Below are 16,794 nucleotides of genomic sequence, written 5' to 3' on the forward strand. Positions count from 1 at the left end.
TTTTCCGCGTATATTGTCAATGCGTTCATTGAATGTTGGAATGTTTGATCCTTGGATGGTAATGACTTTAAATAGCAATATTTTTTATGTTTATGTCATCAAATTATAGACTGCTGTTACGAGATTATCTTTTTTTAAGTTATATCTTTCTTCAAATAATTTACATTGTAACTCTGAATGATTAAATATATTTCGAAGTAAATAATTTTGTATGGGCGATTCTACTATACTATGAAATTAATCGCTTATCATTCATTAATGGTTGCTATGGGAATATATCATCTCATTATATTCATTTTTTTTTTTTTTTTGAAGATTCAAACTTGTTATTATTTATATTAAATTTATCTGCATTCCTTGTCTATTCCAAGATCGTGTCGATTTCTTGTCGTGTAGCAGACTAAAAAGTTATTATGCGTTTGTTTGATTAATCTATTTGCTTTTGATAATTCTGACCATTGATATAGTATTTATTAGTGAATTAATAATTGTATCACAATATCAACACCTCCCATACCAGAGTTGTATTTTTACTATTTCGACTATTTTAGAATTTTTCTACCATTTTCAAACCACTTGACTGCTACTATATTATAACTTGATTTCACATCTACTCGTATCTTTTATCTTTCTTCGTAGTCGCCATGTTTTTCCTATCTTTTCTTACAGGTCCGATATATCTTAATAAATTTTCGTATAATTGATTAACTAATTAGGGAGAACTGAAGAAATTATCGAAATATAGTGTACAGTAGGAATTCTTGAGCTTCTGAGACAGTCCAAGCACAACATTTTCTCGAAGACCATATTCATTATTTTCTTTCTTCCCAAGCTATAAATTAAACTCTTAAAGATATCCCGTTTTACTACAACACCTATAGTAGCATTTGAATCCCCCACTTTATGGATTTATTCTTTAATTATATAATGTTTGCAGGATATTTTTCCTTTAACTTTAGTCATGTGTATGTCATTTGACTTTCTGTAGCATCGGACATGGCAGATTGAAATGCTTCATTTTAATGGTCAATAATTGCTCTTATTTTGTAAACTTTGTCCAATTTATTTGCTTCTAAGTTATTATCTAAGTGAAGGTGTTGAAGATGGGACATAAATTGAGTTCTGGTCATTGTATTTTTGATACTCTCAGATGATATCAAATTATCAGCCCTCCAATAATATTTCAAATTAGGAAGCATCAACACTGACATCATGAGATTAATTCCCAGAAAAGTACGAATTTGTTTTACATTTGTTACAAACTCTCTACTATTATAACGTAATTAATAAATATTGTTATTCCTTAAGTATTTTACCCTTCAGGGCAATATGGACACCCACATCCCTTTGTTTAAAAAAGAATAAAATTACTTATGAAATATCACAGTAGATCAAATAGACATAATGCATTATAAAAAATGTAATATAACTTCTAAATTAGTAAAAACGGTCTAATTATAAATAATTTAACTTGATCTTACAAATTGTCAAAATTACTAAAACTAAAATCAGTTTAGGTATGCTGTCTGAACGAAATACATCTCATCAGTTGTTCTAACATTGATGTCCGACTATACTTATATTTTCAGTATCAAGTTAATTTTTTATTTCCGTAAGATTAGACATACCTTTACAAAAATGAGTATATCTAAAGAACGATTGCATATTTTGTATTTCTGACATCAGATTTGAGTTCTACATAAAATTCTAGTTTAGAAAATATTTATGTAATTTTAAAGTAAAAAAGAACATTTTTTTGAATGATTATAAGAGAAGTTATAGGCAATTAAATTGACGAGACGCCCATGTCCTTATCGTGCCAAAAGGGTTAAACATAACATACATAAGAATTTCAAATCGGCCATGTTTAACTTTATAGCTTACGCACAAGTCGAGAAAACGACACTTGAACGTGATTGAGGAATTTCTTCTAGCACACTCCAAGCAGTTGGGCGTCTCTAAGAGCCGTCTACTCCAAGTCCGAAATGTTGAAGGACTAGAAGGACTATGTAAAAAAGCCCAAAATGTACCCGGCGGGTGTCAGGCCTTCCAACTCCTGGGAGCCATCATTGCCGCTAAGGATTGCTACACTAATGATTAAGAGAGCTCAGACACACATCTATTTAAAGTATTAATTTTGTTAAAATTTTATTATTAATTAATAAATTATACCTTGTTGAAGTTTAAAATTCAAAGTGCCCGGAGTTTAATGGACCACTCGGTATACTCTGTTAAATAGAAAATACAAAATTTATTTATTGATTTGGATAAATCAAAGAAAATTTATATATTTTCTTCAATATAAATTAAATATCATAGATAGGAAAGTTCTCAGCTGATCCCAGATTATCCTAACTCAGATTTTCGTATCAAAAGATAAAAAAGATTTGATTCATCTTGGTGTCTTAAATGTAAAATTACGCTTTTTGTAAAGTTAGTAATTTTTTGGGCCTTAAGGGCCTGATTTCTTTACGTCAGTTTAAACTGACACTGGTCACATAAGGGTACGTATTTCCCCTACCTTTTCAAACAAAATAATGAATAAAATTTAGTCCAAAAATGCAATTTTTTTAGGTGAATGAAAAGCAAAATTAAAAATTCAATATAAATTTATTTCTATTTTGATATCTATATTTATATATTTATAACTATATACATGAGAAAAATTATATCATTCATTGTATCAATGCTCAACTATATCGTCTGTCATGAACAATTCAAATAATGTAGTTGGAGAATCATGAGCATTTGGTGTAGGAGCAAGATAGGGCCATGAGTTTAAAATTATTACATTTTGTATATCGCGTTGCAGCCACTCATTTACATCAACTCCTTTATCTACTTTCTTCTTTTTTGCCTTCGGTTCATGCGTACATTTGGCTTTGGGGGAGGACCTTTCCGTTATAAGAAAATCACCATTACCTAAGTTCTCCTAATCTTGTTCTTCGTCATCACAAATGGCTCCCTTATAATCCTTCACCAAGAGAGACACTTGTGCCAAGAGTTGATTACTTCCTAGTTTATTTATGTTTTGATCCTCTTCGTCACCATAAATCAATTTTGCTGTTACTATTATTGCCTGTTATTGAAGGCTGGATGAAGATATTACTCACCCTTCCATGTTCGATTTCAAGATCACATTCGTCAAGTTCATCCAAATATTCAAGAACCTCAGACATTTTTTTTTTTTTTTTTTTTTTTTTGAAGAGTCCATATTAATAGGAATGTATTGATAAACACAAATTTTGTAATATACTTATAAGTAATAGAGCTATTTTGAAGATGAATGAGAATCAATTTCATAAAAAATAACGAAAAAATTAAATACATCTATTATTATAACCACAAAGAACTTTCCGACGACTTTTGTCCCCCAAAACTTAACTATGAACGTAAACATAAAAATTCAATTATGAATAAAACCCTATATCCTCCTGTTACTATGCTTCAACTTAAACTGACGCTCAAAAACATCTATTTTCGGAGCTTATACTGTTTGTATTTATAAAATTTACTTTTTCAAGAGACAATATAGATTAATTATAATTAATAATTTATATACTTTTTATATTAAAAATTAATATTTATCATATTTAAAAAATCAATTGAAATTGTATAAAGAATTTTTCGTTTCCAATAAACATTTGTAAATATCAATTACACAATATTAGACTTTTTAGATCAAAACTCATTTATTGGAAATTGTATATTATATAATTACATTTCATATGTATTAAAAAAGTACGTATAACTCCGATAAAAGGCATGCCAGTTTAAACTGGCAGTGGTTAAAAGAAATAGGTCTATAAGTGCCGCCATAGACTATCAATCTGGTAGAGTTCGATCATCGAAACGTAATACTCTAAAAAACTTAAAACGATAATGCTATTTCAAAAAAGGATAGAAATAATGGGAGGCTAAATTAAAGGGAGAAACTTCTGATACAATTACGTCAGAATTCAAAGATCCAAGTGAAACAAATAAAGAAGATCTGATTTACATAATAAATGAAACATGTATACGAAGACATGGTATCCATAATTGTGTTGAAAATGGCAAAAAAGAAGTAAATATCTTAAAAATAGAAGAATTGAATAAGGAAAAAGCATTGTATAGTTTGGGTTATTGATTATCAAATGAAACAACTGACTATGAAATGCCTCTATAAAACAATTATGAACAGATGTATTGTGCTTCAAGAACTGATATTTACAATAGCATCATTCCTTGAAACATATGGAAAATTATATTATATCCAAAATATATTCTTTTGTGTAAATATCTATGACAAATAATTTTATTTTATAAATAAAATGTAAATACATGTACATTAGATTCTTAATTCACTCACATATTATTGACTATAATAATACCATACATGGATGCCATATATTCCATGTACCATATCAAATGTCTTTAAAACATAACAAAGATTAGTCAAATTAATAAACAAGGATACATTTATTGAAATCATCTTCACCTGCACATCCTTGATACTTAGAAACATGACGGTGGCGGATTTTAAAGTAAACTTGGGCCTCAGCAATTCACCTGCACACCCCGTGTGCTTGGTTATATTTTTGGATATTGCAAGAGGTCCTTGATGCTCAAAGAAGCGGCAGCGGAATATTTTAATCTACCTTGAGACCCAGCACTTCACTTGAACAATCCGTGGGCCAGGGTGTATTATAGCCCCAGGACCTCTTCTAATATGTTATAATTGTGGAATAAAGTGGAATTTAAACTACCTTGGGGCTCTGCAGTTCACTTGCACAACCTGTGGGTCAGGGTATATTTTTGGACATTAAAAGATGTCCTTTTAGTGAATCAGTTCATTTGATGATTCGTTCTTTTAAAGATTCAGTTCTTTTGATGATTCAGTTCTTTTTTTAGACAGTTCAGTTATTGAGTTGGTGACTTTAAAGTTGTTCGTTTGCGGGAATTAGACTACACTCAAAGTATCAAGGGAAGGAATACTAGAGTGTACTTTAGTATTCCTCGGTCTTGTATTACAGGTCAAGCTACTTGATATATGCGATACTTAAATATATTCATAATAACTTAACAAAAAAAAGTCAAAATGGGTATAAATATTTGATGGAGGTTGAGTGGTATACTCTATATATGGGGAAACTTACGCTATATACACTAACGAATCACTCATTAAGTCATGCAACTGAGTCGATTCAGCACGTTTACGACGAACGACATAGCGCTACAGTAGACTTAGTTAATACCTACTATTTACACTGATGTAAATTTATTGGGATCTGTATTAAAATTCAACACCTCATTGTTGAGATGTTAATCCAAAATTTCGGGAACCTTATGTCCGATTGGACTCCTAAATAAATTATTGATTTATACTTCTGTATGCATAAAAATTTTAGGTTCATTATCAATATAGGAATTTGTCAATAGTATATTCAGTTTACCATAAATTAATATTGTAACTACCTATAGTTTGGTTTCAATATAGTTATTATTGTATTTCCTCATTACTTTTTGGATAAGATGTTAAATAATTTCTTCATTAATTGTTATATATTATTTATATTCATGCACTTATCCTTTAATTTGATTATATTTTTAAATAAAAACTATATTTGGGTTACTTAATTAATAAATATGTAATACTAATACTGATAGTACCTTTTTATAAATAAAAATATATTTACTAGATTTGATCCTAGTTATGCATTATTTACTGAAAGAACTTTAACTCTTAATCAAAAAGAGTTTGAACTACATCCTGTCCGTGTGTCAATAGCCATCGATTAAAATAACCAAATAAAACTCATCGTTTAGGCAATTTTTTGTCATGGAATTATGTAGAAATATTTAATTAAGATTATATGACATGCATAGGTCGAAACAATCAGTTTAATTATCTATTTATGTTCTTATTTTAGTATTGAAATTTTGATGATTTGGTTGAGATACACATTATACCATGGGATTTATAAATATAGCCAATTGTCTCTCCTATATTATATAGGATAGGAGAGACAATGGGCTATTGAAGAATAAAATAAATTGTACATTTCCTTAAAATAATATTAAACCTACCGACGAGGTTGCGCAGTTGATTTGGTGTCACTCCAGATATTTATATAAGTTATATAACTCATTGAGAGCGCTCTCAAGTTGATGCCTGTAGCCCTGCGCGCTGAAGTGCCAATAGAATTGGGATGGGGGAGTGTTGAATGTTGATCACAAAATAAAACATGACGTCACTTAAGGACGTGTAAAAAAATGGAGAAAATTAACTTTGAGGATTCTCTGATCGGTCTCCTTTGATAATAATAATTATTAATTAATAAATAAAAATGAAAAGGAACATAACTCCTGTAAGGATGAAAGAGGAGGAGCGAGATCGTCTATTGGAGGCTTTATCCACGGATCTGAAGAACATAAGTTTGGAGTCCCGTAAAAAGTTTCCCTCTGTCAAAGAATCTGCAGAGGAAGCCATTGTCAAAATACGAAGTTATCCGGAATGGGAGCTTAAGAATTTGAGTCATCAAGTCCTCATCCCTTTGGCTCAAGGTTGTGAAACAAAGGAGCCTAAAATCGTGCGTGCATCCCTTCACTCCATTCAGCGACTGATTTTAGCTCAAGTCCTGGACTATAAAGGAGCTCTTTCCGTGACACAAACTCTCTGGATGCTCATGGAGGCCTCCGTTGAGGAAATTAAAATCCTTCAGACACTGACACTTCTCGTCACTTCATCACGCGTTCTCGTTCACGAATCCTTGAGCAAGGCTCTGGTTCTCGCACTTAGGCTTCATTACACCAAAGATCCTGATATTAATACACTTGCGGGTGCCACTGTCCGTCAACTCATTCCTTCTGTCTTTGAGAGAGTCAGCAAAGACGATGAAGAGGAAACCGTTTTCTCTAATGATGCCCATCAATTATTTCAAGGTTCTTATTTCAAAATATAATCATGACTGTCCCTATGTAGCATTGGGGCAAATTACCTAAACTAGCATCATTAGTGTTGATTTAACATTGTTCTTTTTATCGTTACAGATATAGTACTCCTCGTATCCGGTGAACGCCCCCTTTGGCTTCAAGGAATTCATGAAATTAAAAAAACCTTTGGATTAGAACTCCTGGAATCCCTTCTATCAAAATTTTCTAATATTTTTTCTAATAAACCGGAATTTACATTTTTGTTAAAGGAAAAAGTCTGCTCTCTGGTCATCAAGCTCTTTTCTCCAAGTCTTAAATATAAATTCCATCTCTCCAATGATAAACCTAATTTTTCAATGACATCAAAGTTACTAAGACTTGTATCCGTTCTAGTGTTGGATTACCATAAGGTACTCACTACGGAAACAGAGATATTTCTCTCCCTCACTGCAAAATTCTTGGACCCTGATAAACCTTCTTGGCAGAACTGTAGTGCTTTAGAAGTCATTCATAAAATTTTAGTGAAAAGAGATTTAATAACGTTCATTTGTTTGAATTTTGATTTGAAAGAACATTCCACGAATGTTTTTCAAGACATTGTTAATGGTCTTGGAGCATATGTTCAAAATGTGATGATGTCTTCCTCTTCTTCTCCATTAGATGTCGAATATAATGGTTCCAATTCGGGGAATATGGTTGGGCCTTCTTCTGGTGGAAATGGAGCTTCAAACAATGGAAATAATTCGGTATTATATGGAGGTCTTTCTCCTCAACCAGGGTTTTATTATAGAAGTGTTTGGAAGCCCCTTACAATGAGTTTTATTGGTGGACATACAAAGGAAATTTATTTAGAAACCTCGGAGAAAATTGACCCTCCTCTTGTATCTGAGGGCTATGGCATATCACTGGCTTATGTTTGCTTACTAGATACTGTTCGTTCTCTAAGTCTGTTAATTCAAGGATCTGGTGAATGTACTGGAGTGGACCGCAAGTTACTGAATGATGAAGTGTCAAAAAGGTTGATTGACTCAAGTTGGTGTGGAATCCTTGCTTCATTAAGTCTACTTTTAGATGCGAGCACGGATGATGCCAGCACGGAAAATATTTTAAAACATTTACAAACATATGCAAGTATAGCGGGTCTCTTAGGACTAAATAAAGCAAGAGACGCATTTTTAGCAGCAATTTGCAAGGCCTCACTTCCTCCTCATTATACTCTCACTGTTTTAAAATCAACGGCTTCAACACAAACTGTATCTGGTCCTCGGATACATCACAATAATGAATCACATTCACAGCAAGCAAGTGAAAATGATTTACGACATCAAGTAGTTGCAGTTGGTGAGTCTTCTTTTTTCTTTTTTTTAATTAGTTTGAACTTAAGTTGTTGCATGGCTTAACTTTTTTCACATAATTATATTTATCAATATTTGCAGGAACTCCACTCCCTACTGCATCCTTACCCGCATCAGCACATCAAGGACCAGTGATGCTCACATCAAAAAATCTTCAATGTATGAGGGCCATACTGTCTGTGGCTCATTGTCATGGAAATCTACTCGGAACATCTTGGCACATAATTTTGACATCTTTGCAACATTTAGTTTGGATATTAGGATTGAAACCTGTTGCAAATGGAGGAGCTTTATCCTCTACGTCTCCTACAAACTCATCGACTTCAACAAACGTTGAAAATAGTTCTTCTGTCATAACAACAGCAGTTATGGCAGATTTGCCTGTTTTATCTAACATGGTCACACGACTATTTGAATCATCCTGCGATCTTTCTGATGAGTCCGTGAATCATCTCATTGAAGCCCTCTGTGTATTATCGGAAGAAAGTATGGAGCTCGCTACTCTTAATCGGGAACCTTCCTTATTTGCTGTTGCCAAACTACTAGAGACTGCGCTAGTTAATTTAACCAGATTAGATGTAATTTGGAGACCTATAACGAATCATTTACTCCTGGTATGTCAACATCCCCATTTAAGAATGAGACAGTGGGGATCAGAGGCACTAACCTTTCTTTGTAAACAATCTTTGCAACAAGACTATGATCCTCCTATAAACGATAGCTCCAAACTACAAACTCTGCTCCTTTCTCCCTTGTTTGAGTTATGTGCTATTCCATTTCCAGATGTTCGACAAAAACAGCTGGATACTGTTTTGCATATAATACATACGTCTGGAGAGGCTCTCAAGGATGGATGGCCCGTGATATTAAACATAATTGGTAGTTTAGATGAAAGTCATTCCGATATTCTAATTCGTAATTCATTTCAATGTATTCAACTTATATTTACGGATTATTTACCAGCTTTGCCTTATCGATGCTATCCCTTGTGTGTTGAGACGGCTGCCAAATTTGGCTCTCAAACTGCAGAACTAAATGTCTCATTAACAGCCATAGGATTACTTTGGAATTTGAGTGATTACTTTTTCCAGAACGTAAATTCCATTGAATTGGATAATTCATCTTCCTCCGTCTGCAGTATTTTTCCTGAGTTTCCTGGATGTAAAAATATGCCTTCATTTGACAAACTATGGATGTGTCTATATTGCAAATTGAAAGACTTGTGTTTAGACAATCGCCCCTCCGTAAGAAAGTCTGCTGGACAAACTTTATTCTCCACAATTGCTGCACATGGATCCATTCTTCAGTCCAATACTTGGCAAGCTGTTCTGTGGCAAGTTTTATTTCCCCTCTTGGAGTGTGTCATCATTCAAAGCGAATGTGCGAGCACGGAAAAAGAAAGTGACGCAATAATGATTCATCATTCCAGAAACACGGCTCAGAAACAATGGGCAGAGACGAAAGTTTTGACGGTTTCTGGGGTCGTTAGGGTCTTTAACACAAAGAGAGCTTTACTTAAATCTCTGGGTGATTATTCACAAGCATGGACAGTGCTCTTAGAATTTGTGGAAAAGGTTGCATTAAGTGAAACCATGGAAGTGTCTCTCGCTGCTCTCAAAGCTCTTCACGAAATGGTATCTATCTATGAAAACAAAGTCCCATCTCCAGAAATTGATTGGCCTTTATGTTGGAAAGTATGGATCAATATTGGGAACGTTAAAGCAAAATATGCGGAAGAGATAGGCGATTCCAGTGTTCACAGCACAGTCTTATTAACTGGACTGATGCAAATATTTCAAAGCTTGTTTCCCCATCTGAGGCCTTGTTTCTCTCACAAAGACGTGCAAAAATTGGGAGAAGTTCTTCTCCTTTGTCTTCGAGTACCTGTGGACGGCGAGTCGGACTTGTTAACTTCTGTTCACAAATCATGTTTGGATGTGATTAAAATTGTGAAGTCTCATTGTGTGGAGGAGAAGTCTCGGTCAAACATTCCAGCTCTTTTTGAGATTCTTTTTCAATTTACAGAGTATGCCTTTCTAGCTCCTGAAAAGTCTAAAAAGAATGGAACCTCAAAATCCACGACTCGTTTTCATGAAAAATTAAGCATGTTCGGAGGCATCATAATGGAAATTATAGCTGAATTTTATCAAGAGACATGCACTGAGCCTTTTATGCTTGAAGACAATATCCTCTATAAAATTGTTGTGGTTCTAGGAAAACCGCTACGTAAAAAGTATGATTGTTTTAGAGATAATGACTGGCGTGTTGCTATAACAGTTTTATTAAAAATTCTGAGACGAGGCATTCAAATAGCACGTTGTGAGACAGACAAAGGATTTGATTCCTTTTGGATGGAGTTGGGAGAAGTATTGGAATGTTTTCTGTTCCCAAAAGAGGCAAACACTGATGAAGACCGTTCAGCAGATGAAGCCGTAGACTGTGAATTTGTAGAACTTCTAAAGACTCAAGTATTACCCTATCCCGTCTCTGTTCCTGAGTTCTTCATAAGAAAAATGGTAGTTTTACTCAATCGCGGCTCTATTCACACATCTGTCAAACTCAACAAGGATAATTCATTTGGATTTAGAGAAGATTTTGCACAGCAATGCTTCGAAACTCTACTCGAATTTTCCCTTCTGGAAACAGATGATACTGTAGATCTTGGGTCTATGGGAACGGCATCCTCTTCATCTTCAGTTTCATCTGCTTCTGTATCCCCTTGTAGAGAAAATTCTCTAACCAACAAATTGGCAATCATAACACTACTGGTTCGTTTCAGAGATGTTCTCTCCGAGGCAACGGAGAATGATAAACTTTACCAAAATATGCCACTTCCCAGAGCCAAAATAGCTGAAATTACCTTCGTTCTAAAGGCAATCGCCACAGTGATTTCATCCGCTAAGAAAACGAATAAAGTAAATAAAAAGACATGGAAACAGATACTTGGTCTGTATCCTTTACTAGTTCAGTGCACGGGCTGTGCGTCTACCCAAATAAACGAGGCGGTAAAACTTGCCTTGATGGAATATAATGATTTGTTAAAGCCGTTTTAGATAGCATATATTTCGATTGCGAGAAAAGAAATAATTATTTCTATTTTACATTTACATTTATCATCATGATGATTATTCTACATATTGTTTCTGTCTCTTTCTTTTTTATGATTCCGAATAACTACAAAGGAACGTGTGTATCCTCCTTTGAGAATCCAATTTTATAGAGTCTTGTACTATCCTAATAATGAACATTGTTATATAAATTAAAAAATTTATCACTAGTTTAAAAAAAGAATTGAAAATTTTATATCATTTATACTTTTAAAATCCGTCTTTGCAAAATACTAATGACTTGTGTCTGGTTTAATTCGTTCAATTTAAACTCTTTGAGGAGAGCAGCAACTTTTTTAAAGGACTTCTCTGTCTCCAATGTCTCTCGCAATAACAAAGCATTTGCATCACTTAACTCTAGTAAAACGGAGACATCATTCAAACTATCAAAACAACTGACATCTATGATATAATATTGACTAAATACAGGGAGAAATCCCCTCACAATGTCAATCACTAATTGTTGACAACCAGACTGTGAAAACTTATTTTCCAAAATAACATCATTGACAATCAAGTCTTTCATTTTAGTAAACACAAGGTCTGCCACCGATGAAAAAATGTCTTCTTGAAGCTTCTGATAAAGAGAGTTCAATAGGGAAAGAAGGGTCTGAAGCATAGGTAAAGATTCGGAGCTAACGTTATCCCCTGATGGGAATGAAAAACTCCAATTCTTATAAACATAACCACGACTCTGAGCCTTTACTTCGTAAAATACATAGTCTCCCAGGGTTCGAATCATGTCATTCACAACGAAATCCAATCTTCCAAGAGGATTATGAATGAGTCCAACGTCCTGATGATCCAGATCACACTCCAATTTCATGAAAAAAGGAATTTCGGACCAACAGGAAACAGAATAGATTATGTGCTTTGCAGAATTCAGAATAAGACAAAACTTTTCAGTCGTTGGAATATTTTGTTCTTCTCTTGATATTTGAACAAATCTAAGTCTCAGATCTTCAAGGAGTTCTTTTTGAAGTTCTATAAATTGCATTTGCAACTTGGGCTTCCCAATGTGTCGATAACGATCCATCATACATTGTAAAAGAATAACAAACTTGACTGCACATCTAGATACCTTTGGAACGGAGCTACTCTCTGACCATGCAAGATCATCCAACAAAATTCTATCCAATTTCTCAAAAGCCAGCTTTCGTTCCAAATCAATCCACTTTGAGAATACTTCCGGAACACACAGCACATTAATTGGTAGTGTATCACGGTAAATTGAGTCATTTGAGTCACTATCATCTAAAATATCAGAGGTGATTCCGAGGATTTCATCAATAGCATGTCCAATTAAACTTGGCTCTAAGAACATGCCCTTCAAATCCAAACTTAATTTGTTACTTAGTATTTCTAAGAGTTTTCTAATAAATTCCACATGAGAAGAGTGGCTAAGAACATCATTGAAAAAATCTTCGGAGCTCTTTATCCATTTCCACACTTGTCGAATGTACCATTCAGGTTTTTCCAGAGTATTTGTCTTCTTATTACCCATAAAGTGAAATTTGAACCTCTTATGAAGGGGCTCTACAAGAACATCAATTGCATCCTTGTCTTCCCGGATAAAATCTAAGGCTGCAAAGTTTTTCGTAAATCGTGATGCAAGTAAGGGATCTAATTGGATGTTGGAGTCCTTTTGAATTATTTGAGGCCATTGAAGTTTTTGGATTAAGTCTTTTAGAATAGAGTTGAAATGAGTTATGAGTGTTTCTTTCCAATGATCCGTGACTTGGTTAACATAGCTCTTCAAATTCCCACATCCTGATGTTGATAGAGCGTCTCTAAGCTTTCTTAATCTTCCAAAGAGGCTCGGAAGGAGTGACCACCAAGCATCTTTGTCTTCTCCCTCCATTGAGTCACTAAGCGCGACTTCTAAAATTTCCACAGCATGGATCCATTTCAGGATCTGCTGAAGGGATTGGATCTTCATCAATTCGTTGAGTCCATTATATGGCTCAACCTGAGTCAAGACGGTTTCAGCGTTAGATAAAGCAATTGACATTTTCATATCCACTTCTTTCGAATCTTTTAATAACTTAACGGTGGAGTCTCTCTTAACTTTGGAAGCTTCAAGTCTCTCTCGAACCCGACTTAATTCTTCTTGAACTTGATACATTTTGAAAATATAATTTTAATGTATCTCAAACTAAGGCCAATGTGACTTATTATTAAAAAATTTAAAATATGTTAAAACTTATAAGTTATAGTAATAAACTAAATGCATGCAAATTGAAATATTTATCTTGTTTGTTGAGTTGTCATTTCTTATGACGTCATACATGACGTAATTTATATAATGAAAGACATAAAAACATGTCCCACTCCTTCTTATATTATGTAAATCAGACCCCTATAATAGGGCCCTGATGTAAATAAGGAGTCAGAGACTTAAAACTTGAAAAAACACGGCCCTCTATTCTGTTGGGAATGAGCATAGATTGCTTAAGGCGCTGTCGTCGCAGCATTTCATGTCAGCTATTGTCGGGGGCAGTAAATCAATCAAATTTATTATTATAAAGAAAGAAAACATGAAGTGATCATACAATACTTATACTTATAAATATATAATAGTACAATAACTTTATGTATGACGGGGGCCCTTGCGGCAATTATCATTTATGTTTACTATTCGGGGGAGTAAATCGTAAATTATACTTATAAATATATAAGAAAGAAAAACTTTATGATGATAACATATCATTTATACTATTATAATCTATTAAATATTTAATTTTGTATTTCCTTGATATTATATGAGAAGTCCTTTATCCATCCGTGATTGAATTAAATAATTCAAATTAGTGTATAAAATGGCTCACAGTTGTGCTACTCTTTTCTTTTTTTTTTTTTTTATAATGATGATATTTTTCAAGGTTAAAATATCTAATAAGCATAAAATTCAATTTTTATTTAAAATATAAATTACTAAACCAAAATATTTGATCTATCATTTGAAGAAATTTTATAAAGCTAGTCTAAAGCATCTATGCAATATTTAATTCTTTATTTCTATGCACATAATAATAGCATCTTTTTTCATTCAAACAAATCTTAAATTTTTGTCTATTTTTTTGTTTATTTTTATAGTAGTTTTATGTATGTGCTACAACTTTTATTAATATTTTTTTTAAATTTAAAATTTTATTTTCTACGTATTTTTTGACATATAAAAATAAATTAATATTTATGCATTATTAAATAACCGTATTCATTCTCAAAACGGTACTTTTAGCGCTTGTTTGAAATGTAAATTATTCAACAAAAATGTTTTATCTATCATCTGACAAAATTGCATAAGCATGGCATTAACCATTCATGCGATATTTAAATATTTTAGTTGTTACTGATAACTAATAAGCGATTAATATTAGTAGCTAACAAAATTCATTTCATAAGTCATAAGTATAGTTGATAATTCTGTAGAGAAAAACGTTTGCAAGGAGAAGGGGGGGGGGAGAAAGACTTATGGTATCATTGTTTAAAATACTGATGTGATTATCAGCTACCTGCTGTATTATGATTTTTGAGGGTATATATATATATAACTTCAAATATATTTCGAAATACTCTACTTTGTCGTTTCATTAGTTATTATTCTAAGAATATGGTTCATAATGAATTAAAATTTCATGGAGTGTGACGTTTTCAAATTTACTGTAACGGATAAAAAACGTTTAAGTCAATTATTCGTAGTATATCTTCATTAGCCATTTTGATAACAAAGACTTTCGTTATACCCTCAAAAATAATAATAAAGCAGGCAGCTGATAATAACATCAGTATTTTAAACAATGATACCATAAGTCTTTCTCCCCCCTTCTCCTTGCACGCGTTTTTTTTACAAGATTATCAACTTTAAGTATTAGTGCGGGCGCTCAAAATTCTTCAGCGGGAGCGCGTTCATTGTTTTGAATAACGAGGGAAAGCGTGCTCGTCATTATAGATGAGAAAAGAACATTCAAATTTTTACTCATTTATATAAATTTGTATTAATTTTCAGTTTTCTGTATCTTATGTAGTAACATCGAAAAATTTGAGAGTGACAGAATAATTTTAAAGATTACAGGAAAAGACGGTTAAATTTATGTCTCAGGATAGGTTATAATATTTTTTTTCATGCTGTATCTATGACTCCCTGCTGTTTTTGATTGCTTCTCATGTAGCTGGTCCTCTATAAAGACTCAGCCATCAGTTCCCTCAGTGAGTGGAAATTACGTTGGAAAATAAATCTTTCTTTTTTTGTAAAAAAAAAAAAAATTCCCAACTGAAATACGATTTTCTAATATTTTTAATAGAAGAGAAGATAAGCAAATACAAAATATAATAAAAAATTTATTATTGTATAATTAAAAAAATTTGCAATGATTAATAAATTTGCTGTTTTCATTTAGTAAGATAATGGAGTACCAGAGACTCTGCTTTGATATCAAATATTTGCTCATTTCTTTGCCAAATAGTCACTTCTTTGGATAATGGCATTTCATCGAAACACAGTACAAATAACTTTTAAGATATCTCTTTGTACTCCTGGAAGTGTTTCAAAATCTTTAATCCACCTTTTGAGGGTTGTCACACTCGGTAAAGGAAATAACTTCTTGTCCCCTATACACTTATAAGTCATGGTTGAGAGGCTATTTAAAGCAAGACCATTAATAATGTTTTCCTTTTCACACCGTGTCTTAGATTTGTCCTTAGCTATGAGCATGTTTGTTTCAGAAGGTGTGGACCAATTCAGTAGTTTCTTTTCTCACGAGCTGTTTAATACTCTTCTTTGACTTGAATCTTACATTTGCCTTCTTATACAGATTGAGGGATTCTGTCAGTGATTGCACCTGGTTCTGCAACACTTTGATTTTGTTTTTCAGCAACTTAGTCTGAAAATCCTTGACGGTCTGGGATCCGGTAGTTGCCATTTCAGGTTTCACTTCAACACTCTTGCTTATGTCAAAAATGGAATCTATTTTGGCTTTAGTTTCAACTTCTCTCATGACTTGATGAAGCATTTCTCTTAGCCAATCTTTGACGTCTTTCATTCTCACGAGGATTAGGATCACCATCATCCACCATAGAGTTGAACATTTTCAAACTTTGGATGTCATCCTTCTTTAGTTTTTTCCCAGCGGCCTTTCTCAACAATTCATTCTTCAAATCTCTCTCATAATTTTCATCTGTAAAATGACTGGAACAGACTTTGGGAAACTGAGGCATACTTCCAAACTTGTATCTATATATCACAAAAATGAGAATCTTTAGGGAATCCAAAGTAAGTAATCCCATTTGTAGAATTGCATGAAGCAACGGCACAAATAGTTTTTTATTCGCCGTTTCGATGATGTAACTGATTTTTACAAAAAAAAAAAAATGGCGCGAAAATACGAACGACACATAATTACTATATTATCATTGGG

General features: G+C 33.0%; 2 protein-coding genes across 2 annotated transcripts; one reads left to right on the forward strand and one right to left on the reverse strand.

Moving 5' to 3' along the window:
• Positions 1 to 6,179: 6,179 nt before the first annotated feature.
• mon2 (Mon2 homolog, regulator of endosome-to-Golgi trafficking) lies at positions 6,180 to 11,558 on the forward strand. Its single transcript, XM_040715844.2, has 3 exons — positions 6,180 to 6,924; positions 7,033 to 8,256; positions 8,352 to 11,558. The coding sequence occupies exons 1-3, from the start codon at positions 6,330 to 6,332 to the stop codon at positions 11,321 to 11,323; spliced, it is 4,791 nt and encodes a 1,596-aa protein (XP_040571778.1). The 5' UTR covers positions 6,180 to 6,329; the 3' UTR covers positions 11,324 to 11,558.
• Positions 11,305 to 13,502, reverse strand: Rint1 (RAD50 interactor 1). Its single transcript, XM_071889667.1, has one exon. The coding sequence runs from the start codon at positions 13,500 to 13,502 to the stop codon at positions 11,580 to 11,582; it is 1,923 nt and encodes a 640-aa protein (XP_071745768.1). The 3' UTR covers positions 11,305 to 11,579.
• Between the last annotated feature and the right edge of the window lie 3,292 nt (positions 13,503 to 16,794).

Source organism: Lepeophtheirus salmonis, chromosome 6 (genome assembly GCF_016086655.4).
Source record: "Lepeophtheirus salmonis chromosome 6, UVic_Lsal_1.4, whole genome shotgun sequence".
Classification (NCBI taxonomy): domain Eukaryota; kingdom Metazoa; phylum Arthropoda; class Copepoda; order Siphonostomatoida; family Caligidae; genus Lepeophtheirus; species Lepeophtheirus salmonis.

Bases quoted from the DNA above. Each gene is read 5' to 3' on its own strand.
- Rint1 (XM_071889667.1), bottom strand. From the start codon at position 13,502: ATGTATCAAGTTCAAGAAGAATTAAGTCGGGTTCGAGAGAGACTTGAA.
- mon2 (XM_040715844.2), top strand. From the start codon at position 6,330: ATGAAAAGGAACATAACTCCTGTAAGGATGAAAGAGGAGGAGCGAGAT. The intron at 6,925-7,032 runs GTTCTTATTTCA...TTATCGTTACAG, and splicing joins TGCCCATCAATTATTTCAAG to ATATAGTACTCCTCGTATCC. The intron at 8,257-8,351 runs GTGAGTCTTCTT...CAATATTTGCAG, and splicing joins ACATCAAGTAGTTGCAGTTG to GAACTCCACTCCCTACTGCA.